We start from the raw sequence: 26,564 nt of genomic DNA, 5'->3' as shown, positions 1-26,564 counted from the left end.
GAAAACTTATGCCAGAATGCCTATTCTCATGTTCAAGCAGAGAGGTCACAAGAGTTGCAGAAAGACTTACTGAAGGTATTTGGGATATGGAATTTGATCTTTTCAGGCGCCTTCTAGTTAGATTATTTTCCATCTCATTGACCTCAGATTTTAGTTTATCCAGCTTTTTCTTTTGAATCTCGAGTTCTCTTTGAAGCCGTTCCATTCTGGCCTTCTGGTGTACCAACAGAGCTGCAATACATATTAGTGAACATGAGGACCCACCCACTTTTAGTCAATTAACCTTGAAGCAGCCTTGGGAAAACAAAACAAGTGAATATTTCTGTGACAAATAAGAGTATGCCAAGGTACCTTAAGATATTCTGAGTTTAAATGCTTGAAATCTCAACATTTTTAACTTGAAAATTATTTCAATTATTTAAGCAAATGTTGCTACTTGTTTAAATTTTAAAATTTAAATTTAATTTGTCAACATAGAGTTTAACACCCAGTGCTCATCTCATCATGTGCCCTCCGTACTGCCCATCACCCAGTTACCCTATCCCTCCACCCACTTCCTCTTCTGCAACCCTTTGTTTGTTTCCCAGAATTAGGAGTCTCTCATGGTTTGTCTTCCTTTCTAAATTTTCCCCACTCAGTCCTTCCCTCACCTTCACTATTTCTTATAGTCCACATACAAGTGAAAAAGTGTTTGGATAAATCTACTTTATGGCTAACGACAGTATTTTTAGCCTGTTACTTCTCTAAAGGCTCCACTAACTACCATTTAATTCATACTTTGACCCTTTGAAAGGATAAGAGCTTCTCACTCCAAGAAGCCTGACATGTTTGGACTCTGCGTAAGGTATTCTAGTATGAACACCTTACGGACATTTTAAAAGGGTATGTGAGTTAAGCTAAGTCCATTTTGATGTAAGCAACAAATAAAACAGATTTCAATCCAGATGAATGTTAACACTGTCAATTTTTTTTTTTTAAGAGAGAGAGCTGTGCATATGAACAGGGGTGGGGTGGGGAGAGGGGCAAAGGGAGAGAGAGAGAGACCCCTCAGTACAGAGCCCGATGTAGGTCTCAATCCCAAGACCCCAAGATCATGATCCTAACCAAAATTAAGAGTTAGATGCTTAACCAACTGAGCCATGCAGTGCTACAAATTGTTAAATGTTAGTAATTAAATTGTTCAAATCACAAAACAAAAATGATACTACTTAGAGAAATCACTTATATTTTGTAATTTTTTTTTTTTTTTTTTTAAGAGAGAAAGAGAAAGAGAGTGTGAGCAAGCACAGGGTAGGGAAGGACAGAGGCAAGGGAGAGGGAGCACAACATGGGGCTCAATCTCATGACCCTGAGGATCATGATCTGAGCTAAAATCAACAGTCATGTGCTTAACCTACTGAGCCACCCAGGTGCCCCTATTGTTCAAAAAATTTCTTTTCTTCTTTTTTTTTTTTTAAGATTTTATTTATTTATTCACGAGAGACACAGACAGATAGATAGGCAGAGGCACAGGCAGAGGGAGAAGCATGCTCCATGCAGGGAGCCTGACATGGGACTTGATCCTGGGTCTCCAGGATCAGGCGCTGGGCTGAAGGCGGCGCTAAACCGTTGAGCCACCTGGGCTGCCCTGTCCAAAGATTTTTAAACAAAGAAATTATGCGGGTAGCCTGGGTGGCTCAGGGGTTTAGCGCCGCCTTCAGCCCAGGGCCTGATCCTGGAGACCTTAAGATTGAGTCCCACGTCGGGCTCCCTGCATGGAACCTGCTTCTCCCTCTGCCTGTGTCTCTGCCTCTCTCTCTCTCTCTCTTTCTGTGTGTGTCTCTCATGAATAAATAAATAAAATATTTAAAAAAAGAAAGAAATTATGCAATCAGTCTTGTATTGTAGCATGAATGATAAAGTGCTTGGGAAATCTCATTAAGCCATAAAAATCAGTGTATGTTCTTGTGATTAGTCCTTGCATAATGTAGGCCTCACTTTTTTAGGATACTGGACTGGAAGTTCAGATACCTGTATCTATTTCTATAAAAAGTCAGCTTGCAATGATTCTACCATGAGAAAACGGGCAGATTTAGAAAAGTACAATTAACAACCTTTAAAAATGAAAACTAGTTATTAAAACGAAGAAATCAAGTAGAGTGAACAGATTAGGTTAATGCTGAACAACTAACTGTCTTCAACTAATCTCAAATTTCCATGAATCTCAAAAATAAGAAAAAAACTCTGGCATATTAAAGTATATTTGGGCTATTCAATTTAGTAGTACGTTCTAGATCAGAATTAGGATGTGGAGGAGGAGAGGCTGTTAGGCTCAAGTACTTCAAAATTAACCTTAAGTAGTAGATAATTTTTTCCCAACAGAATCTGACACTGTTATAATCTACAGATGCTTCTCTCTGTAATTCTTTTTTATTGGAAGAAATAAATATTAGGGCGTATTTCAAGTTTTAAAAACCATGGCTGATTCTTTTTGATAAACGATAAAAGCTTTCTCCTATTTTAAGATATATTCTGTGACTGCAGGGAGATGTTTTTGGAGATATACATGTTCCTGGTTGAAAATTGCTGTACGTTTGTTACTTCCCTATCAAACTTGTTTTGTCAAAGTTATATCAATTTGGCTTATTAATTTAAACTGCAGTTTTATCCTGTAAAATATAAGAATTCTACATTAGGGTTTGTTCATTATTCTAAAAGAAGATGAGGATGTGGGTTGTTATTTTTTGATGTGACAAAAAGAAGAAAAGATGGAGGCAGGACTGCAGTAAGAATAAAGGACAAGGCAAAAGAAAAAGAAATAATAAACTTATCTTCATTTCTAAACTCCAACCATCTACCAACAATGTCTCTCAAGTGGCATTAGTTAGAAGTTTGTTCAAGTTAGTGATTATTTTATTTAAAAGTAGCATTCCTTAAAATTAATGAAGATTTTCTCCCTAATGACTACATTCTTCAATAGTCTCTAATGACTAAATGGTGGTTTATATGCATGAGATTATAAAACAAGATATACATTTGTGGTATTATTCAATATTATATATGAAGCAGGGATGAGATCAGATTTTCTGAAAAACTGAAATCCAGCTTATATCCCATTTGGGGGATCAAAATTTATATTATAAGGGCAGAAAGAGAACCTCACGGTGTATTATGACAATTATCTCCAGGATAGTGATTTTCCTGGAATGTTTGGCAGAAGCAAATGCAAAGTGCTCTGACAACTCACTTCCACTACCAAGGAGCTATTACTATGGGAATCCGTAAGGAAAAATCCTCAACGAAGAGAAGCTCTCAATAGAAAAGTTATGACCAAACAAGAAAATGATCTACCATGAGAATCAATGCCCAGAAAGAGCTTTCTAAACTTAAAGATTATAAGATAGCCTGAAAGAAGCTGTGGAAAAATCTAAGATGACTACAGTGATAAAAGAGTAAGTAATAATGTAACAAAAGATACCATGAATAAAAGAACAGATAGATTTGGAAAACTACCATAAAAACAGCAATCTCTTTGACCTCGGCCATAGCAACTTCTCACTAGACACATCACTGGAGGCAACAGAAACTAAGGCAAAAATGTACTACTAGGGCTTCATCAAGATAAGCTTCTACACAGTGAGAGAAACAATCAACAAAACTAAAAGGTAGTCTACGGAATTTTGTAAATGACGTATCTGGTAAAGGATTAGTATCCAAAATGTATGAAAAAGTTATAAAACTCAACACCCAAAAAACAAATAATCCATCTAGTTAAGAAATGGGCAGGAGACATGAATAGACATTCTTTCAAAGAAGACATCCAGATGGCTAACAGACACATGAAAGATGATCAACATCACTTGGCATCAGGGAAATACAAATCAAAATCACAATGAAATACCACCTCACACCCGTCAGAATGGCTAAAATTAACAACAAAGCAAACAACAGATATTGGAGAGGATGCAAAGAATGGGGAACTCTCTCACACTGTTGGTGGGAATGCAAAATGGTGGAGATACTCTAAAAGAACGGAGGTTCCTCAGAAAGGTGAAAATAGAACTATCCTCCAATCCAGCAAGTTGCACCACTAGGTATTTATCCAAAGGATACAAAAATACAGATTTGAAGGGGTATGCTGATGTTTATGGCAGCAGTACCAACAATAGCCAACTATGAAAAGAGCTCAAGTGTCCATCAACTGATGAATGAATAAAGAAGCTGTGGCATGTGTGTGTGTGTGTGTGTGTGTGTGTGTGTGTATAATGGAATACTACTCAGCCATCAAAAAGAATGAAATCTTGCCATTTGCAACGATGTGGATGGAGCCATAGTGGATATACTAAAGCAAAATAAGTCATTCAGAGAAAGACAAATACCATATTTCACTTATATGTGGAATTTAGGAAACAAAACAGATGAACATATGGGAAGGGGAAAAAAAAGAGAAAGAGGGTAGCAAACCATAAGAGACTCTTAACAAAGAACAAACTGAGAGTTGATGGAGGGAGTTAGGTAAGGATGGGCTAGATGGGTGATGGGCATTAAAGAGGGCACTTGTTGATGAACACTGGGTGTTGTATGTAAGTGATGAATCCATAAATTCTACTCCTGAAACCAATATTACACTATATGCTAAACTAGAATTTAAATAAAAATTTGGGGTGGGGGGCAGCCCGGGTGGTTCAGTGGTTTAGCACCGCCTTCAGCCCAGGTGTGATCCTTGGAGACCTGGGATCGAGTCCCACGTTGGGCTCCCCACATGGAGCCTGCTTCTCTCTGCCTGTGTCTCTGCCTCTCTCTCTGTATCTCTCATAAATAAATAAAATCTTAAAAAAAAATTGGTGGGGGGGGGGAGGAAAAGTATCATAAACAACCCTAGAAATGAAAAATGGTCATTGAAAAGAAAAAGTCAAATAGATTAAACAGATTAGACATGGTTAAAGACATGGTTAATGACATAGAAGATAAATCTAAGATCTTTCCCCAGAACACAGAGATAAAGTGACAATTGACATGAAAGGGATTTAAAAAAAATCTCATATAAATCTACAAAGGAGTTCCAGAAGGAGACAACAGCAAGAACGGAGGAGTAGCAAAATTTGAAGAGATGCTTGCTGAAAATTTTCCAAAACTAAAGAAAAGAAATAACAGATTCCAGAAGATAATGGCAAAATCTGATCATCTAACTAGGTTATCAGAGCATGGATAAATAAATACATTTTTAGATAAAGTTTAGGGGAATTTATTGACTACAGACTGCTGCTAAAAGAACTACTAATGATGTTTTTTGATAAAAAGGAAATTATTACAAAAGGAAAGAAGAGATGAATAAACCCAAATAAAGTTCTAACTCTATAACTAAGGAGAAAGACCATGGCAGTGGGTGGGGTGGCATAAATTGCTTAGAAAAAAGTAAAACATTGCCAAATAATGAGAAATTGGAAATAGGAAGACTAGAGAAGCATTCTAAGGTCTTAGATGTATTTAGGAAGAACACTCTCAAATGTTGCTAAACCAAATATGCATATTAGGAGTGCCTGACCGGCGCAGTCAGTCAATAGAAACTGACTCTCGATCTTGGGGTCATGAGTTCACACCCCCATGTTGGGCATGTTGGGCATGGAGCCTACTTAAAACATAACTATAAAAAACAAAACATAACTGTATACACACACACACACACACACACACACATACACATACATCTACATACAGACATGTTAAATATTTAGGGATCACTACTATAAGAAGCTAAATAGAATGTAGTTTCTAAATTAAAAGACCAAACAAAAGGAGAAATAATGGAGATCTGATTAAACTTAGATGGCAGGAAAGGGGGAAAAAGGGGAAAGAAATAGAAAATAAAAAATTATGACAAGAATAATTCCAAATATATCAGTAATGACAACTACAATTAAATGTAGTTTAGATACAAGAGATCTGCACACTAGATTTCTAAAATTTAGCTATATGCTGTTCTTAAGAAGCATATTTAAAACCATTCATTCACACATTCTTTTAATATATTGAGAGCTTACTTGTGAAATCAATGAATAGGCACAATTCCCTGCCCTTGTGGAGCTTGTATTATAGAGGTAGGGTGGTGGTGGTGGTGGTGGTGGTGTGCCAGAACAAGGCTCTAAACAAGTGGTCAACTATGGACCACTGGACAATATGGCCCATTGCCTGTTTTGTGAAAAAAATTTTACTGGAGTACAGCCAAGCTCGCATGTTTACTTATTGTCTGTGGTTGCTTTGTATTACAGCAGCAGAACTGAACAGTTGTGACAGAAACTGCATAGCTTGTAAAATCATATAGTTTACCATTTGGCCCTTTATCAAATCATGTGGAGACTTGATCATATTAGGACATTTGAATAAAAGGGGACCCATCACAGCACAGAAAGGTCAGGAGTAAAAGGATTAAAGTAAAATAAATATTTTGTATTTTGAGTACCACTCTAAGAGACACAAAGTAAGAGCAACCAATTGCTGGGGATATTCGAAGACTGTGGTATGTGAAAGGCAACATCAAAACCTGAAGCCAGCTCCACTCTTGACTAAACTGACTCAACCCTTTACACTAATAACCTGCAGAAAAGAAAGGTGTTTTTGTTTCTGGGTTCAAATACTACTTATCCCAGTCTCTTCTGGGTTTTTTTTCCCCCCACACAATATTTGGCATTCAACAAAAAATTACGAGATACACAGAAAAGCAAAAGAAAAATCCAACTGATCACCAAGAGATAAGGCAATCAATAGAACCATACTAAAAGATGACCAAGATGCTAGAATTACCTGACAGGGATTTTAAAAATAACTAAGATTAATTTTAAAGGATCTAGTTAAAACGGGGCACAAGAGTCAGGAACAAAAAGATAATCTGAGATATGGAAATTTAAAAAAAAAAAAGTCAAATGCTAGAAATTAACTATGGCATCAGAGATAAAGAATTCCTTCAACAGGTTACCAGCACACTGGATACAGAAGAATCAGTGAACTTGAAAGACAGAAATTACTCAAACACAAAGAAAAAAGTAGAAAAAAGAACAAAGTGTCCAAGAGATGCAGGAAATATCAAACAGTTTAAATATACTTGTAATCAGTGAAAAGTCAGTCAGAAGAAATATTTGAAGAAAAATGGGCAAATATTTTCCAAAATTAATTAAAGACAATAAATCATAAGGAAGCCCAGAGATCTCCAAGTAATATTAAAACAAAACAAACCAGACCAACTATAGTCAAACTACTGAAAACCAAAAATACTGAGAAAATCTTCAAGGCCACCAGAGGAGTGTTTTTTTTCCTTTTTCCTTTTTTAAAAATTTATTTATTTACTGGAGAGAGCTGAAGAGAGTGTGTGAGTGAGGGTAGGGGCGGAGGGAGAGGGGAGACAGAATCCTCAAGCAGACTCTCTGCTGAGTGCAGAGCCCAACAGGGAGCTGAATCCCAGGACCTGGAGATCATGACCTGAGCTGAAATCAAAAGCCAGCCACACAATGGACTGAGCTACCAGGTACCCCTACAAGAGAAGTTTTGAAAGTGATAATACCAAGCAAATATAACATCAAAATAAAGCAAGTGTAGTAATATTCATTTAAGATAGGGCAAAATATGTTATGAAATAAAGAGGGTTCTTTACTTAATGGTGGCGGGGGGGGGGGGGGGGAAGGCTAAGCATCGAACTTTAATTCGTTTGGAAAACCATAGAAATAGTTCAAATTTTCCAACCAATGTATCTCAGAACACACATTCTGGGACAGGGGCTGCACACTCTCTCTGTCATAATAGCTCCATTAGTAATCCCTAATACGGTATTTTTAATGTTTCTATCAAAATAGGAAAGTATACCACAGAGTTGAGAGCTACACAGAAAACCAACATTAGTAGGAGATACCCTTTAACAACAGGCAGAAATTTGATTAAAAAAAGACTTAGGTGAAATGAAGGAGCCAGAGTTGCTGAGATTGTGGAGATATTTTGAAGTTAAAGAGTAAATTCTTCAGAATGTTTCTGAAACTGAAAAAATATACATCCCTGGGATTCACAAAGAAAGGAGTTTCTGCAATGGCTAAAAACATGGCTTGCCTTTGCAAAAAATGGCAAGATATACCCTATGATTAGACTGAAGCCCTAAAGTAAAATACTGTGAATCCATGTTCTCAGAATTTATGAGAGGTTTCTTTCCAGTGAAAACAAAATCTTCGAGAAGAGTTACAATGACTGTATTACTTAGAAATGACAAATGTAGTTTATGGACTATTCAGAATCTCTTAAGTATGTCTGTTGATTATAAACAGAATAAAAAGTGCTCTGAAGATAGTAGGAAAGAGATATGACCCTCTATTTCTTAGCAATTCTTTCTTCTAAGTGCCTGGATTTTTATGTGTCTAGTTAATTTTTCATATGTGGCTTGGGATTTTTAGATAGGAATCTGAGAAAGATGAATGACAAAGAAAAGAAGGTTTCAAGGTGAATCACTGAAAACTCAGCTAAAGCCAATGAACTCTTTCTCTAGTTGTGGTCTGTCTCCAATTTTAACCTTCACTGTATAAACTATTATAAAGGACATATCCATTAAGAATGATTATTAGACTCATAATGAAGAAAAGTAATTAAAGTGTTCATTTATAAAATCATTTTTGCTCTGAATCAGGCTCTACTAAATGAGAAGGGTTGGGTGTTAACTTCCAGAGAAAGAAACATGACGATTACACTTCCGGGGTCCAAACAAAGCTTAGGAAGCTTAGAAAGAGAGTCAGGCAGCCTTACAAACTGGGCTGTAGCCACAGGGTGAGGTTAGAAAATTCTACCTCTGTTATAAGAAATTACTTTGAAAAGGATTTGAGAAACCTGAGACTGGCTTTTGGGTTTTGTTTCTTTGTTTTGACATGTGAAGAAAATGTTACAAACAAGATCACATCAACCACACATACAGATTATTTGGGCTCATATGCTATCTAGTAATATGTATTTATATGGGAGGAGGGGTGATTTGTAACACAGACTTCAGTGGGTAAGCTAAAGGAAAAATTCTCTCTCCTTTCTTGTCATTTATTTATATATAGACTAATATGGACTTAATAAGCCAAACTATAGGGGATCCCTGGGGGGCTCAGCAGTTTAGCACCTGCCTTCGGCCCAGGGGGTGATCCTAGAGTCCCGAATGGAGTCCCACATCAGGCTCCCTGCATGGAGTCTGCTTCTCCCTCTGCCTCTCTTTCTCTGTGTCTCTCATGATAAATAAATAAAATCTTAAAAAAAAAAAAAAAAAAGCCAAGCTTTGAAGAATCAATTATACTAGCCAGGACTTTCATTTAAAGATGACTAAACAATACATAATCTTCTACCTCCTGAAACCCCAAGAAAATGGCAGAGGAATAAGACAGTACAATCCAATAATAAACAAGAAAAAGAAGGCAATTAATGGACAAGAGATTTCAAAACATTTTTGGAAGACTGAAAGCAGATGGAATAACAGCCTAATGAAGGAGGGTAGGGAAAGCTATAATCTCAAAGACAAGGAGGGCACTGCTGACAAAGCAGCAGCTAATTTGCACTGCAGAAACCCAAAGAAGTTTCAGACTGGAGAATGCACGTGAGGACAGGAGGTGGAAGTAAGTAAAGAATGGGCCAGAAAACAGGGCCTTAATTGGTATCTGTTTATGGAACAGTCAACCTTACCCTATCTTGTAGGATAAGTAGCTGCATGTTTATTTGTAAGGCCCCGCAACACACATTTCTCAAGCTAGTCCCCATATACAAATGCCAGGTCATGATCGCAGAGCGTTCTCTCCTACTAGCTGGGGCTCTTCACTTATTCCTCGCAAAGCAAAGTCTCTCAAGTGACAAGTCTCTTGTTATTACACAAGGTTTCCAGTTAGCTTTCACAGTCCTTAAACCAATAGCCATGGCTCACCATGTATTGCAATAACTTCAGACATGTGAAAGATCTAGATAAAGAGAAAGACTAAACCCAGATTAAGCAGAGATAACTCAGGAGATAGACAAAAACTTAATTAGCATCATTAAGAGATCTGAGATATTCATACATACATCCATAAAACAATCTGCTATGAGAAAGGAATTAGAGAACTAGCTCTTAGAAATTAAAAACATCATTCATTTCATATGAAATGAAATGAAAATTTCATACATAGGTTAGAACACAAATTAAGAAATTAAAAATTTCTTAAAAATTAGAAATTAAAAACATCATTCATTTCAAATGAAATGAAATGAAATAAAATGAAAATTTCATACATAGGTTAGAACACAAATTAAGGAAATCTACTGAATTATAGAATAGACCAGAAAGATAAGGAGGTAGAATATTTGAGGATATAATGATGAGAAGTAGAAAATTGGTCTTGGCTGCCAAATAGCTGAACAAGAGAAGTTCTAGAAAGAGACAATGGACAAGCTAGGAATCAGGAGGGGATTTGCAGAACTAAAGCGAGACACCAGCCTTTAAACTGAAGGAATTCACTGAATGTGGAACAAAGATGATTTAAAGAAAAACCTAAACCTAGACACATTGTGTTTATACACAGAAGACAGAAAATATAACATATGTTATAAAATATATATAAAAGTATATATATACAAGTATGTATACCTTGATAAAATTAAAATATCCAGTCATATATGAGTAAACTATAATAAGGCATTGATAAAGACTGTGCTATACTTTTGTGATATTTGCATTATAACAATATTTCATTCAGCTAAAACCACATTAATTAAATTTTTATTATTCTGGAATCCAAGTCTATTGGTTTGTTTTAAAAAAACAAAGGCTCCTTGCCCAGAGTGGAACCCAAAGTGGGGCTGGGACTCACAACCGTGAGATGAAGACCTGGGCTGAAGAGTCAGATGCTTCACCAACTGAACCACCCAGGTGACCCCAAGATAATTTTAATAGTAAAGGAGCTTAAGTTAATTTCTGTACTATCTGTTCAAAGGGCATTAAATTAACATCATGAGTAAAGTGTGAAGGAAGCAAAGTTAAACTATTTCAAGAACTTATGTATTATTACTTTGTATTTATAGATCAGTATTTCACTAAAGGAGAAACTTTATTAGATGAGTTCATTTCATTTTACACTGGAAAAATTCTGCATTTTCTATTTTCCATGATCAAGTACATCTCTCAACTAAACCTCAAGCTTCTTGACAGTATACACTGAATTCAAGTTTGTACCCACTGAGTATCTATTATTAAACCCTGACAATTGTAGGCACTTGATAAATACCTATTAAATGAAAAATAATGACAACAATTTGACTTTTAATGAATGATAGAGTAAAATACTAATTTTAGGTCCAAGAAATAGAAATATTGATAAAATAAAAACGTGACATTTTAGAGTCTCCTTGAATGTTCAGTTTTAGTATTTATTTATCACTTAGCACAACAGAATACAGTTTGAAATATGGTAAGACTTTTAGATTGCTCACAATGCAGAAAGGTGGCTTTTTAAAAATATGCGAGTTCTACCAAGAAAATAACTGATGTATTTAACATCTTAATCACACACTGACTTTGTTTTCTAAACCTATCTACTTTACTTTGAAATACACATGCAAGGAGGACTGACAACAGTCAGTACCTTTTAAATCCTCTTTTCTAAAATTACATTTTAGAAATAAAGAAAACAGAGGATCATAGGGGAAGAGAGGAAAAAAATAAAACAAGATGAAATCAGAGGGGGAGACAAACCCTAAGAGACTCTTCTTAATCATAGGAGTAAGGGTTGCTGGAGGGTAGGGTGCTGGGGTAACTGGTTGATGGACTTTAAAGGAGGGCACGTGATGTCATGAGCACTGGGTGTTATAGAAGACTGAGGAATTACTGACCTCTACTTTTGAAACCAATAACACATTATATGTTAATTAACTTAATTTAAATTTTAAAAAAAGAAAAAAGAAAAAAACCCCCCACCAAAATTGCATTTTAACAAATTGCATTTAATAAATTTTAAATAATTTAAGCATGCAACTCCCTTTTGTGGTTGTTAAAATAACCATTAGTTAATTCAAATATTTGAGCCCTTTTTATTTTTTCTTTATATTTTTATCTATATTTATTTTATATTTATTTATATTTATTTATTTTTTTCTAGGCATTTTTAAGTAGTAGTTTTGAAAAGCTTAGTTTTTACCCAGTTTTTGTCAACTTCCAGTGAATGATGAAAACAGTTTCTTTCTCAACTTTATTTGTAATCAGAAAAACACGCTTCCAAGTTTTAGATGGTGTTAATTTTACTAATTTTAGGTATTCAACAGCCTAAATAACATCTAATTTCTCCAAAAGTTAAAAAAAATAGTACAATGATGCAATGTACATATTAAAAGAATACCTTTGCTACTGGAAAATGTACCAAGTATTTATGGATACAAAGATCTATGGCTTATTAAAAAGAGAGAGAGAGAGAAATTTGCCACTGGAAATATAATAGGTACTTATTTCTAAAGTCTTTTATACTTTTGTCATAACAATTTTATATGCCTAAGTCAAGTACATGCTCACGTCACTATACCTAATGAGGTAAAATGTCTGCTTCTAAAATAAATCAAGACTATTCTAGACTGTAACTGTTGAGAGTAGGGGTATCTGTTCTATGCACCAATGTATAATTATTGTCACTCAGTGATGGAATCACAAAAGATTCAAAGATGGCAATTACTCATTAAAATAAAGTATCCTGAGGTTTTCATCTACTTTGCCATTTATTTTGTTAAAGATTTTATTTATTCATGAGAGATAGAGAGAGAGAGAGAGAGGCAGAGACACAGGCAGAGAGAGAAGCAGGGTCCATGCAGGGAGCCTGCATAGAGGCTGGATCCTGGGACTCCAGGATCACGCCCTGAGCTGAAGGCAGATGCTCAACCACTGAGCTACCCAGGCATACCTACTTTGCCATTTTTAAGGACAGTCTGAAATCAGATCTTTCAACAGTGATGCAACTAGGTCGGTATCTGGGCAATAGATATAATAAAACTATGAGGAATGATGCTAAAGTCCTGTAATTATTTTTAAGAAACAAATTATTTATACACTCATATTAAATATAGATGAGTAAGAGGCTTCTGGAGGATAAATACTTTGTTGTCCTTTATTTGTATGTAAGATTCTAAATGCAATCTTATAGCATTAAGACATACAGACACTGGCTACTATTTTTGTTTTAGAGAAAAAGAAAACCAGACCTAGAGATACCAAAAGAGTCTCCAAGAAACACAAATGGATGAACCATTAAAGGAAATGGGGACTTTTATAGCTTAGAAAGGCTTATCCTTTAAAGGGGGATATGGTAGTTACTTTCAAGTTTTTGAAAGGTCACCACAGAAAAATGAGGCCAGTTCAATATGGTTTCAAAGATTATCACTACAATTTAAGAGAGGATATGTGCAAGATTTCTCTGGTCTTTTGCAATCTTGGAATGTTGTGAAGGGCTAGTTTCTAAATAAGACATAAAACTGAAAAGCCAGAAAGAAAAAAGATTGGTAAGTGTGAATATGTAAAAGTAAAAAATAAATAAAACAAAAAACTTTATTGACCATGTTAAAAGTAATTATATATTAGGAAAAAAAAGACTGTATCCTACATAAACAGGCAAGTTCACAAAATACAGGAAAAGATGGCTCAACCTCACTCATATTTAAAGATACAAATTTTTAAAAACCAAAACGATACATTTTCACTTACCAGAGTGACAAAGATTTTTTTTTTTCAATCATTTATAGTGATGGGCAGGGGCGGGAAGGAGGAATTGAACATTCTTATAAGTGTTGCTCAAAGTGTTTCCTATTTACAAATATGAGAGAGTATAAACTGGTAGATAGAATCTCAAAATTGGCAACATGTTCTGTGGTAGTCATCCGTGTCCTTCACCAAATATTTCTGGCTTTCTGCCTTCCAGGTGTATACGGGAGAATTATGCCTCCCCATTCTCTAGGAATCAGATATAGTTAGGTGTGGCTCTGTAACTTGTTTTACTAAAGAGTAACATGTCAACGTAGAAGCTTAAGGAGTCAGTACTGATTTGTTATATTTCCTCTATCTTGCCTGAACAATCATAGAGCTTCCCTCAACCTGGGTCCTTAAGTGAGAATGATATAGAACAGAGCCCATCACCTAATCTATAGTGGCAAGTGAGCTAGAAATAAACCTTGGTGGTTAAACACAGTTTGTTACTGAAGCATAAGGAAGCCTAAATGATATATCTATCAAAATTAAAAATACACATATCCTTTGACACAGAAGCTTCACTCCTGGTAATGTCTTCTGCCAACATACTTGGACATGGGCATAAATATGTATGTACATGATTTTTACTGAAGCAGTTTCTAAAAACAAGACCATAAGGTCTATCAAGAAAATCCTGGTTATGGATTATGGTACAAAATACTATGCAGCCATTTTTTAAGAAAAGAGATCTGTACCTGTTGACATAGAATACTCTCAGAGATACAGACAAAAATACTGGTAAGACAAAAGGCAAAACGCTGTATTTCATTTGTATAAAAACTTCAATTTCTAGAAGAATACAAAATGAAATATTTGTTGTCTCTGGTGAGGGGAACTTCACTATGCATCCTTTTGTTCTGGTTGCTTTTTTTTTCTTTTTTAAATCAAGTACATGTAGAAAAATATTTTAGTGCAATTCCTATCAGAATCCCAACTGACTTTGTAGAAATTGACAAAGTGATTCTAAAATTTATATGGAACATCATGGTACTACAAATAGCCAAAATAATCTTGGAAAAAAAAACAATGTAGAATTTACATGTCTCAATTTCGAAACTTACTACAAAGCAACAATAACCTAGACAGTGTAGTACTGGCATAAAGATAGACATGTAGATCAGTGAAAAGTAATTAAGAGTCCAGAAATACACACATGGGTTTATGGTCAACTGATATTCTATGAGGGTGCCAAGACCATTCAATGAGGAAAGATAAGTCTTTTCAACAAATGGTGCTGGAATATCTGGATAAGCCACATGTGAAAGAATGAAGTTAGACTTTTACCTCATACTATTATATAGAAATTAACTCAAAATACATCAAAGACCAACATACAAGCATTAAAACTATAAATCTCTTAGGGGAAAACATAGGAGTAAATTCTCATGACCTCTGATTTGGCAACTGATTCTTAGATATAACACCAAAAATATGAGCAATGAAAGGAGAAATGGCAAACTAAATAAGTTGGACTTCACTAAATTAACTTCTGTGCCTTAGAGGACATTATCAAGGAAATGAAAAGATAGGGGAGTCTGGCTGGCTCAGTCAGTAGAGCCTGCAACTCCTGATCACTGGGGTTGTGAGCTTAAGCCCCACATTGGGCATAGAGTTTTTAAAATGAAAAAACAAAAAAAAAAAAACAAAAAAAAACAAAAAAAAAACCAAAAACCAAAAAACAAAAAAAACCAAAAAACTCTCACAGAACGGAAAAAAATAATTACAAATCACATAAGAGACACTTAGAATATTCAAAAAATTCATACAACTCAGTAATAAAACCAAATTACCCAATTTAAAAGGGGGCACAGGATATAAATAGGAATTTCTCCAAAGAAAATACAGAAATGGCTAATAAATACATGCAGTAATCCTCAAGGTCATTAGCCATCAGAGAAATGTAAATCAAAACCACAACGAGATACCACTTTATAGTTACTAGGATGGCAAGATTCAAAGTCAAATGATGGCATATACTGTTTATGATGTGGAGAAATAAAAATCCTCATATACAGCTGGTGGAAATGCAAAATGGTGCAGTCACTTTGGAAAACAGTCTGGCAGTTCCTCAATGGTTAAACAGAATTACCATATGAATCAGGAATTTCACTCCCAGTATATATTCAAGAGAAATTAAAAAAAATGTCCACAAAAAAAGTGTACATGAATGTTTATAGCAGCATTATTCATAATATGTATATGTATTCATATTATTATTCATAATAGCCAAAAGATGGAAACAACCAAATGTCCACCAACTGATGAGTGAACAAACAAAAATCTAGTATATACCTATGCAATAGCACATTATTTGGCTATAAAAAAGAATTAAGTACTAACACACGCTACAACACGGATGAACTTCTAAAACATTATGCTAGGTGAAAAAAGCCAGTCACAAAAGACTATTATGTAATTCCATTTATATGAAGTGTCCATAATATGAAAACCTAGAGACAGAAAAGTAGATGAGTGCTTGGCTGCTTAGGGCTAAGGGTGGGGATGTAATGGGATAGGCAGGTAATGGCTAAAGAGTATGGAGTTTCTTTCTGAGGTGATAAAAATGCTTATGTTGGTTGTGGTTATGGTGACTTGTATGTGGCTATACCAAAAATCACTGTAAATAAGTGAATTTCATGCATTAACTCTATTTTAATAAAGCTATTAAAATTAATTAACCTGGGATGCCTGGGTGGCTCAGCGGTTGAGCATGAGCCTTAAGGGCTCATGGTATGATCCCAGAGTCTGGGACTGAGTCTCACATCGGGCTCCCTGCGGGGAGCCTGCTTCTCCCTCTGCCTATGTCTCTGCCTCTATGTGTCTCTCATGAATAAATAAATAAAATAAAAAATAACCTGTTTTAAAAAGTTAGAAGAATGAAATAGATTTGTGCATGCTGAAATGCAATGATCTTAAGAGGTTAAGCAAAAACTGTGTAGTTGCACTCTAAAATGTTTTTTATATATACTGTAGGGTATGTGTAGATTATAAAATTCTGCATAGGTGTATTTATGTATACCCATATATGGATACTGTGTGTATGTGATTATGAAGACAAGGAGGATAAAAACAGCTAGTAGAGGTTACTTCTGAGAGTTAAGTGGTGGGAGGGCTGGTGGGATGTTATTGGCAGGAGTTGAAAGGAGACACATTTTCATTCTATCTTCCTTGTTGGGAAGGAGTTGAAATTTCTTTTATCATATGCGTATGTTACTTGCCTAATACTTTTTAAAGACATCAGTTTAATATAGGAAATAACTTGCTAGGAGGCAGAGCTGTACACAAGTGGAGTGTGCTACCTCGGGAGGCAGCTTGTTTCTCTCAAGATATGTAAGCATGTACAGAATGGATTTATACTTACTAGGAATCTTGTAAGGACTAAGTGTTAGATAGGCAAGTGGACTGGGTAGGCTTGGTTGTAGAATTTGAGATGACTTTTTAAAGTCTCTTCCAATCCTGAGATTTATTTCAAATTAAAAAAGGTAGTCTGGAGACGGGGAAGAACCTATGAAAATTCTGAAGTACAGGTTTGATGTTAGTTAAGATTAATTTTGATGTAATTATTTAAGATAATTTCAGGGACGCCTGAGTGGCTCAGTGGTTGAACGTCTGCCTTTGACCCAGGGCGTGATCCAGGAATCTGGGATCGAGTCCCACGTCGGGCTCCTTACAGGGAGCCTGCTTCTCTCTCTCTCTCTCTCTCTCTCTGTCTCTCATGAATAAACAAATAAAATCTTTATTAAAAAAAAAAACACAATTTCAAAGTCAACATAGTAAGTCAACATTGTAAAAAAAGGCATTTCCAATCAGCAGATGCAAAAAGGCAAAACGCAAATTTAAAAATTTGAACTGAAGTTATACTTCCTCTTGAAAAGAACATTTAGCCCTCTCAATTTTTATCATGATTAAGCATTTTCAAAAATTTATTTATCTATCATCTATCTATCTATCTATCTATCTATCTATTTATCAGAGAGAGAGTGAGCGAGCAAAGTGAGCACGAGCAGGGAGAGGGAGAAGCAGGCTCCCTGATGAGCAGGAGCCCAACATGGGGCTTGATCCCAGTACTCTGGGATCATGACCTGAGCAAAAGGCAGATGCTTAACTGAGCCACCCAGGTGTCCCAGTGTCCCATGATTAAACATTTTAATTAAATCTTGTTAAATAGAAAGATGTTGTGATTGAGACATATTAGAAAAAAAAAAAAGACTAGGAATGAGAAACACAAAGTTCAAGAAGCTAATTTTCATCTTGTTATTTTTCTATTTTAGGTTCAAAGTCAAGAGTACTGCTTTAACAATATGATGGTATCATAAATATAACTGGAAAACAAGTGTTCTATTTTAGGTTCAAAGTCAAGAGTACTGCTTTAACAATATGATGGTATCATAAATATAACTGGAAAACAATTGAAAACAAGTCTCAATTTTAATTATCATTAAAAATGTTTATGACCTTACATACGTAATTTTTAACACTGTAGAGTACCATTTAGACCAATACCACGATGGATTTTTGTAGAAATAACAAAGAAGAAGAAATCATTTTGACAGCAGTGGTAGTCTGGTAAAAGCAGGCCCTTTCCCTGCCTTGCCATGAAAACTGGTTTGAATGAGTGAAACGTTTGTTCTCCATATTCTTAGGAGTTGCCAACGTTACTAAAAGCATACTTCTATGAATGGGAGAGGACACCAGAAAGTCTCAGAATACAGTGAATGATCAGGTATTTACTGGCACTTTCAGAAGTTAGATAGAGTCAGGTACTATGACTCAAGGGGAAAATGAGGTTATTTGGCCACACAATAACCTTACTAATGAGAATTTTGAGTTCAATGTTTGTTCTTAGCAGGTAAAGAAGAGTGAGTCTTCTTCATATCCATATACTTTGAAATGGAATTTCTCTCTAACCTGAATTTTTCTCTTCTACTGGGCACTCATTTGTGTCTCTGATTCCTGTGGTAGTTTAAAGGCTCAAGTGTAATTTATTTCCTTTTGCAGTGGTGGTTGGAGCCTTGGTGATGAAATGAACCCTTCGGGGTAGAAGTTTCAATTTATCTTTTTCTTCTGCTCATTCTATAGCAGAGGGCATATCAAACAATGTATCTTTTATAAACATACATTCTCATTTTTGAAATGTTTTGTTGTAGATCTAAAATGTTAGATGGAATACAAATGAAAAATATGCAGTTTGTTTACTTACGTATGTTCCCTCCTCAATCTGAGAAAAATATTTTCCTATGACTCTAGTACCTGGCTCAACTTCTTTTCCTATTCTGAAATAGTATGTTCCAGGAGCTTTAGAAAGATCAATTTCACTGCAGGAAGCAGGCAGATTTCTTTTCTCTTTATTACCCACACTACATAAATCAAGAGTTCACAAAAGATCCTTGCTTAAAAATTGGGGCACCTGGATGGCTCAGTGGTTGAGCGTCTGCCTTCGGCTCAGGTTGTGATCTTGGAGTCCTGGGATCAAGTCCCACATTGGGATCCCTACAGGAAATCTGTTTCTCCTTCTGCCTATGTCACTGCCTCTCGTGTCTCATGAATAAATTTAAAAAATCTTTAAAAAAAAATCAGTATTACTTGGGTCACCATATGTATAAACTACAGGGCATCACATACGTGTAGGTTAATATCATATAAGACAGAATTTTAGAAAAGAAAAATCCTTTGATTTTAATAGAACCAAGTCAAAGAAACACTAGATCAAGACTTTGTCACTGGATGATACATAAATCTGGGTCAACAGCAGTTCCATACTAAACAGAAGGAAACAAGATGAAAGGTTGCAGAACAGTACCTACCCCAAAACAGTGTGTGCGGAGACAGATAATACAAGGATACATAGCCACACAGATGTTAAGAAATTCCACAGGTATGTAGATATGCCTAAAGAAAGTGAGTATGGTTGTTTAAGCTGTCTGAAGGCTATTAGTGAAGAGAAGTAATTTGAGTGGCAGATTCTAAGGAACTCTGCTATTTGCTATTTGGGTAGGCTTCAAACTCTCAAACCAGAGGCTTCACTCATCAGAAACTTAAACAAAATTTTTTTTAATTTAAATTTAAAAATTTTTAAAGATTTTATTTATTTATTCACGAGAGACACACAAAGAGAGGCAGAGATGTAGGCAGAGGGAGAAGCAGGCTCCCTGCGAGGAGCTCAATGCAGAACTCGATCTCAGGATCCCAGGATCATGCCCTGAGCCAAAGGTAGGCACTCAACATTGAGCCACCCAGGCATCCTAATTTTTAATTTTTAAAGATTTTATTTATCTATTCAAGAGAGAGAGAGAGAGAACACACAAGCAGGGGGGAAGAGCAGAGGCAGAGGGAGAAGCAGGCTCCTAGCAGGGCAGGGAGCCCGACATGGTGCTCAATTCCAGGCTTCTGGGATTATGACCTGACTCAGAAGCAGATTCTCAACGGACTGGGCCATCCAGGTGCCCTTCAGCAACTTTTTTCAATGTTTAGGTGCCTTTAGAAGGTGCTCCCTGTATCTTCTCAGGGTATTACTTTATTTTTCAAGTTCTTTTTCTAATTATATCTGTATGTTGTGATTTCTTTCCTTTTGGCTGCTTGTTTTTGTTTTACTTATTTTTACTGAATGATCTTTTAGCTTCACATTTCTTAAATAGGGGCACATGTGAACCACACAATGATGTACCAGGGATTATGTGAAGCTACAATACAAAGTTGAAGCATCTTTCCAGAGGGTTTATTTTGAAAATGTGCAAAGATGTTAAAGTGCTGTGATTAAGACTGTGGGCTCCACTGTCAACTCCCTAGGTTAGAATCTTTGACTCTGCTACTTGTCCTTTGACAAGGTACTTACCCAGTCTCTTCCTAAGTATGTACTGTATTTTATTATTTTACTTATGTAAGAGAGAGAAAGAGAGAGAGACAGAGAGACAGAGAGAGAGAAAGGGCAAGTGAGCAGGAAGAGGGGCAAAGGGAGAAGACAATCCTTTTTTTTTTTTTTTTTATTTATGATAGTCAAAGACAGAGAGAGAGAGGCAGAGACACAGGCAGAGGGAGAAGCAGGCTCCATGCACCGGGAGCCCGACGTGGGATTCGATCCCGGGTCTCCAGGATCGCGCCCTGGGCCAAAGGCAGGCGCCAAACCGCTGCGCCACCCAGGGATCCCGGGAGAAGACAATCCTAACAGGTTCCATGCTCAGTGCAGAGCCCCGCATGGGGCTCCATCTCACGACCCTGAGATTATGACCTGAGTTGAAATTAAGAGTTGGATGCTTAACTGAGGTGGCCCCTGTTCCTAAATATTTTAATCTGAAAATAGGAATAATACTGGTGTCTACTTTATAGTTGGTTGTGAGAAATAAATGGGCATTCAGAAAATTGCCTAGCACACAGTAAGCTTCCGGTAAGTATTACTTATTATGTATCTTAATATTAGATTTTTCCCCCTCTCAGCAAATATAAGCAAGGATGGAATGACAGGAAGTGCTGGGGTGGAGAGTAACATAGGAAGCCCTGAGATAATCTCACAGAAAAAAGCGTCATTTGAGTAAGGATCTGAAGGGAGTTAACTGTGGTTTCTGGGAGAAGAGAATTTCAGACAGAAAGAATAGCAAGTACTAAGGTCCTAAGGCATGTCTTCCATGTTTAAGGAATAGCAAGAAGGCCAGTAGGGCTGGAACAGAGTGACTGAAGTGGTAAGTAGAAGGCAAAGAGATGAGGGATGTGCAATAGATCATGTAAGGCTTCACAGCTTTTACTGTGAATGAAACAGCCATCATATGCAAAAGAGTGATATAATCTGACTTATGTTTTTTAACAGTGTCTCTCTGGCTGCTGAGTTGAAAGAAGACCATAAGGAAGAAAGAGTGAAAGCATGTAAGCTACTGCAATATCCACTTGAGAGATGACATTAGCTCAGACCAGAGTGGTGACAATAGGGTGGTATGAAGAGGGAGAACTCTTGATATGCCTTGAAGGTTAGAATTGAGATTTTATTCTCAAATTAGATGTGAAATCTGAAAGAAAGAAGGAGTCAAGGGTGTTTGTGAAGTTTCTGAGTTAAGTTGCCATTAACTGAGGTGGGAGGACTGATTATAGAAAAGTAAGCTGGGAGGAATGTCAGAAAGTATTTCAGATATAGAAAATTTGAGATGCCTAGTAAACATTCAAATAGAGATGTTAAATAACCAGTTAAATAAACTGCCTTGAAATTTGGGGACTAAGTCCAGATTAGAGTTAAAATTCGGGAATCATAAGCACATAATATTTATTTTTTAAAAAGGTTTTATTTATTTATTTAGAGGGAGAGCACACACGTGGGAGAATGGGGGTGGGAGGGGCAGAGGGAGAGAGAATCTCTATGCAGATTGTGCGGAGTGCAGAGCCTGAGGTGGGGTTTGATCCCACAACCCTGAGATCATGACCTGAGCAGAAATCAAGAGCTGGATGCTTAACCGAGCCACCCAGGCATTCCAGCACTAGCACATAATATTTAGAGTCATGAGGCTGAATGAGATCACCTAGGGAATGATACAGATGGAAAAAAGGCTGAGATTAAGCTTTGAGGCTTTGATCTCATTTCTTTGAGAAGTGGAAGGATAAAGAGATGAGAGATGAGGGACGGAGAACCAGCTAAGAATAAAAAGAGAGATGGAAATTCTAGAGTAGTATCCTAAAAGTCAAAAGAACAAAATATTTCACAGTAAAAAGGGTGCTTGACTGGATGCTGCTGATACATATATCAAGGAAGATGAGGGCTGAAAGGAGACTGGATTTTTTTTTTTTTTTAATTTTTATTTACTTATGATAGGCACACAGTGAGAGAGAGAGAGAGAGGCAGAGACACAGGCAGAGGGAGAAGCAGGCTCCATGCACCGGGAGCCCGACGTGGGATTCAATCCCGGATCTCCAGGATCGTGCCCTGGGCCAAAGGCAGGCTCTAAACCGCTGCGCCACCCAGGGATCCCGAGACTGTGGATTTTGTAACAATCCTGTCACTCATGACCTTGACAAATGCAATTCTGGGTGACTACAGTGGGTAAAATCCTGACTGGAGCAGATTCAGAAGAGAATGAGAGAAACTGGAGCTAGCAAGTTTAAGCAATACTGTTTATTCATATTCCAGTTAAATGTGACTATGTCTCTTTCAATAGAAAATTCCCCACATCAAGTTATCTTCATATAATAATTTACCCTCTATTTAAGAAACAGCAACTATCTAAATACAGAAAATCTGTTATTTTGATGGAAGGAGAATAGGAAAAGAGGACTTTGGGAGAAGAATAGGAATTAAATATCAGTGAAATGAATAATGGTATATTAAAATTTATGTACTACCTAAAGTGAAACAAAAAGGTTTCCAATTTCATCAGAGATATATGGAAAACAAACAAAAGTTTTAGCACAATTTCTAGAGCAATCAGAATTACCTTTAAAACACACATGCAGACCTAAGCTTCACCTTCTAACTGAGCAAGTTTGGGATGAGCCCTGGGCATCCTTCTTTGAAAGCCCTATAGATGTTTATAAAATCTGAAAGAACCAAAGCCCAGCTTAAGTTGATAATCACAAGAATATAATAGTTTAAAACATAAAATAAGCCCAAGCAATCAGGCTCCTCTGAGAAACTCAGCAGGTAAAATCATTCTTTTTAGAAATTTTTAAAAGGGCAAGTGATACTAGAGGTAGTATTAGGGTGCATGTTGCAAGGGGGTGATAATTTAGTATTTTCCACCTACATACTTGCAACAACTCACTGGATATGCAAAGATGACTACAATATGTTGTTGCTCTAAAGGACTCCCAGCTAATCTACAAGCCTGCATCAAAACTCAGGAAAACACTTAACCTCTACTTTCTTATCTGAATGAGTTTAATGGTTTCCTCCTGAAGATTAAGTAACTTAAGTGACCAAGTAAAATATGTATGACAGAAATGATCACTACCTGAATTAGTGCAGATATAACTTAGTACTATGCCAATATCAACTAGTCTATTTCAGAAAGGGATAATCAAGTCAGATAGATTCATGTTTTTATCCACAATTCCAAATAAAAAGAAAGGCTGTTAACTGATGTTTGAGGGAGGATGAAAGAACCAATTATCAAGAACGGAATTAAAAACTCTCTTAGATGTAATTATTCTAGGACTTGTAGGAAGTTAGATTTTGATATTAAATAAGACTAACAATGTCATATCAGAAAAATGAAAATAGCTAAATAGTGAATTTGCCTGGTTAAACAAGTCCACTAATCTCTTACTAAGATGTGTTTTTATGAATTTTTATTTGCAGAAATTTGAAAGGGCAAGTCAATATCACCACCAAGAAGAGAGTTAACTGAAAAGAAAGTGTTAAAACATTAAGAGAGTAGACAAACCAGAGTGGATTATTCTGAAAATGTAATAAACCTATACTCCAAACTTTAAGTTATAGGATAGTAAAATTGAAATTCAAAATTTATCTGCATATTCTCAGAGGTTTTAAAAATAGTATGATTTGGGGCAACACTTAAAAGATGAAATAATAATGGGGATAGCCATTTCTACAGTGAAACCAAACGTACACCAAAAAGCCCAGCATGGAACGTGACCCCACCTTCAGTATTATTACCTTGAGTGTAGGCAGCATCATCAGATCCCATACTCAACTTCCGTGCTTCACTTATTCTATCCACATGTGCTAAAGTAGGGTCCGTGAGGTGCTGAATGTTCTCTGTTTCTACATAATGATCAGGATGGTTTAGAAGATTTGTAAGTTCAAAGGTAGGGGATACCACCCCTGGAGAAACTGCAGGGGGTTTATTAGGAGAAACTGTAATTTTGAAAGTATATTTTGTATTGGGTTGAGTGACCACCACTCGAGGAGAAGTTGCAGAGTTATTGCCTATTGCTCGACTTTTGGGAGGGTGGTGATGAATAAAGGCAGGGCCCATGCTCACTTGCCCAGACATATTCCTGGAGGCAGAAGATGCTCCAGAGTTTGTGGATATGAAGAGGGTGGGCTGATTCCGCATGATCTGTTCATCTCCTGGGGCAGTATTAGCTGAAATATAGACCTTGGGTTGACTACGGGACATCACCTCGTCAGTATTTGGGGGGCTGGCAGCTATGTAAACAGTGGGTTGATTTCTATTTAAGGTCTGGCTGTTGACTGAAGAGGAACTGCTGGAGGTTCGAGGTCCAGAAGAACGCAATTTTGAAGAGCTGTTTCTTTGTGGGGGTTCAAGTTTGATTTCAATCTGGTTTTTTCGAGGTCCTGTTGAAATATTTTGAATGTTATATTGGCTATGGGCAGAAGATTGTGAGCTACCAGATGAATGAATTGTTGGTGGTTGTGGAGTAGTAGGTGAACTGATGGGCATGTAGACATGAGAGGTCTGGTGGCCTTGCTGATTTGGCTGCTGGGCTGAGGTATGTGACATAGGACTAGATGCAGGATAAGGAGTCCAGGGACCAGGTTGTGAAGGTTGATAAACTTGTTGAGGGTTCAGAGGATTAAACTGAGATACCCAGCCAGAATGCTGCTGCGCCTGTCGAGTTGTACCACTAGGAGTTGTAATGTAAGGCCTAATATAGATAGAATTTCCCTGTGGACTGTTAAGTACAGGTGGAGGTACACCATGTATGTGCAAAGAAGTAGGAGTATTACGACCAGTCTGGATATTTGGGGCTAAAGTTACCATAATGGGATTAAATCTGGGAGTTTGTTGAGAAAGGTTAGATGTTCCTTTGCTGCCTAAGTAAAATCCAAGATGTGGTGCTGAATTTGAAGCACCAGATGTACTAGACATTCCAAAAACATTAAAGCCTTGAGGAACTTGAGCTGGTGCTGTCTGTGGCTCCTGCTGAAAGAGTTCATTATTGGACTGACCACCTTGAAGTTGTCCATCACTAATGCTGTGCGTTAGAGTCCTGCTTCCATTCATTCTATTTCCTTCTCTTCCATGGTGGTAAACATTCTGTGACTGCAAGTCCAAGTTGAGAGAAGTCATGTGATTTCGTAGGCCAGAAATTCCAGAGTCATCCGAGAAATTCAAGTCTCCTTCACCATAAAGATACCTTGTACTCTCCTGAGAGAGAACAGCACAGCAGGCATCCAGGTTATTATTATTCTATAAAACAAAATAAAAATAGCTTGATGTTAATCACCAGAAGGTAACGCTTATATTCTCATCACTACTAAAATATTACATGATTAACAAGTGATTACTTAATACAATTCTAACAGACATATTTGAATCTTTTTATTTGAGAAGAACTATTTTTTGTGCAAATACCTGAATTACAAATCCTCACTACAAATGTAATGGAAAAGCTTTCTAAAAAGCAATAGCTGACAGCAAACCAAATCACTGTTCTGTTTTAGGAGCTATTTTACAGTAAAATGGATTCATGCAAATATAGTAAAATGATAACCTAATTAAAAACATGATTTGAATAATGAACAAAACATAACCATTCAAGTAATATATTCCTTAGCATATAATACCATATAATTAAATATTCTGCACATTCAAGTGCTATATGAATTGTTTTAAACTTATGACCTTTTAAAAAATTATATATGTTGGGTGGTGCCTGGGTGGCTCAGTCGGTTAAGCATCTGACTCTTGATTTCCACTTAGATCATAATCTCAGGATTGTGAGACTAGGCCCTGTGTTGGGCTCCATGCTCAGCATGGCATCTGCTTAGGATTCTTTCTCCCTCTCCTTGCTCATGCTCGCACTCTGTAAATAAATAAAATCTTAAAAAATTATATATATAGTATTTAAATATAAAAAGTCCTAAAATACACAACAAAGTCATTTCAATTCCGTATATGCTTCCTCTTAATTTGTGTAAAAAAAACCT

The 26,564-nt window shown here is 36.5% G+C and overlaps 1 protein-coding gene across 4 annotated transcripts in view; it reads right to left on the bottom strand.

The window, feature by feature from the left end:
* TAB2 (TGF-beta activated kinase 1 (MAP3K7) binding protein 2) overlaps positions 1-26,564 on the bottom strand; it is a 90,685-nt gene that overhangs the window by 12,472 nt on the left and 51,649 nt on the right. For all 4 annotated transcript variants that reach the window (XM_041740087.1, XM_041740097.1, XM_041740082.1 and 1 more), the window contains 2 exons: positions 24,324-25,824; positions 71-231 (listed from right to left, as the gene is read on the bottom strand). In XM_041740087.1, the coding sequence (XP_041596021.1) occupies positions 71-231; positions 24,324-25,824 (1,662 nt within the window). The remainder of the gene's footprint in view (positions 1-70; positions 232-24,323; positions 25,825-26,564) is intronic.

Source organism: Vulpes lagopus, chromosome 2 (assembly GCF_018345385.1).
Source record: "Vulpes lagopus strain Blue_001 chromosome 2, ASM1834538v1, whole genome shotgun sequence".
In the NCBI taxonomy this organism is placed as follows: domain Eukaryota; kingdom Metazoa; phylum Chordata; class Mammalia; order Carnivora; family Canidae; genus Vulpes; species Vulpes lagopus.
Note: the sequence above shows the minus strand (reverse complement) of the source record. Positions and strands in the feature narration are given on the sequence as shown.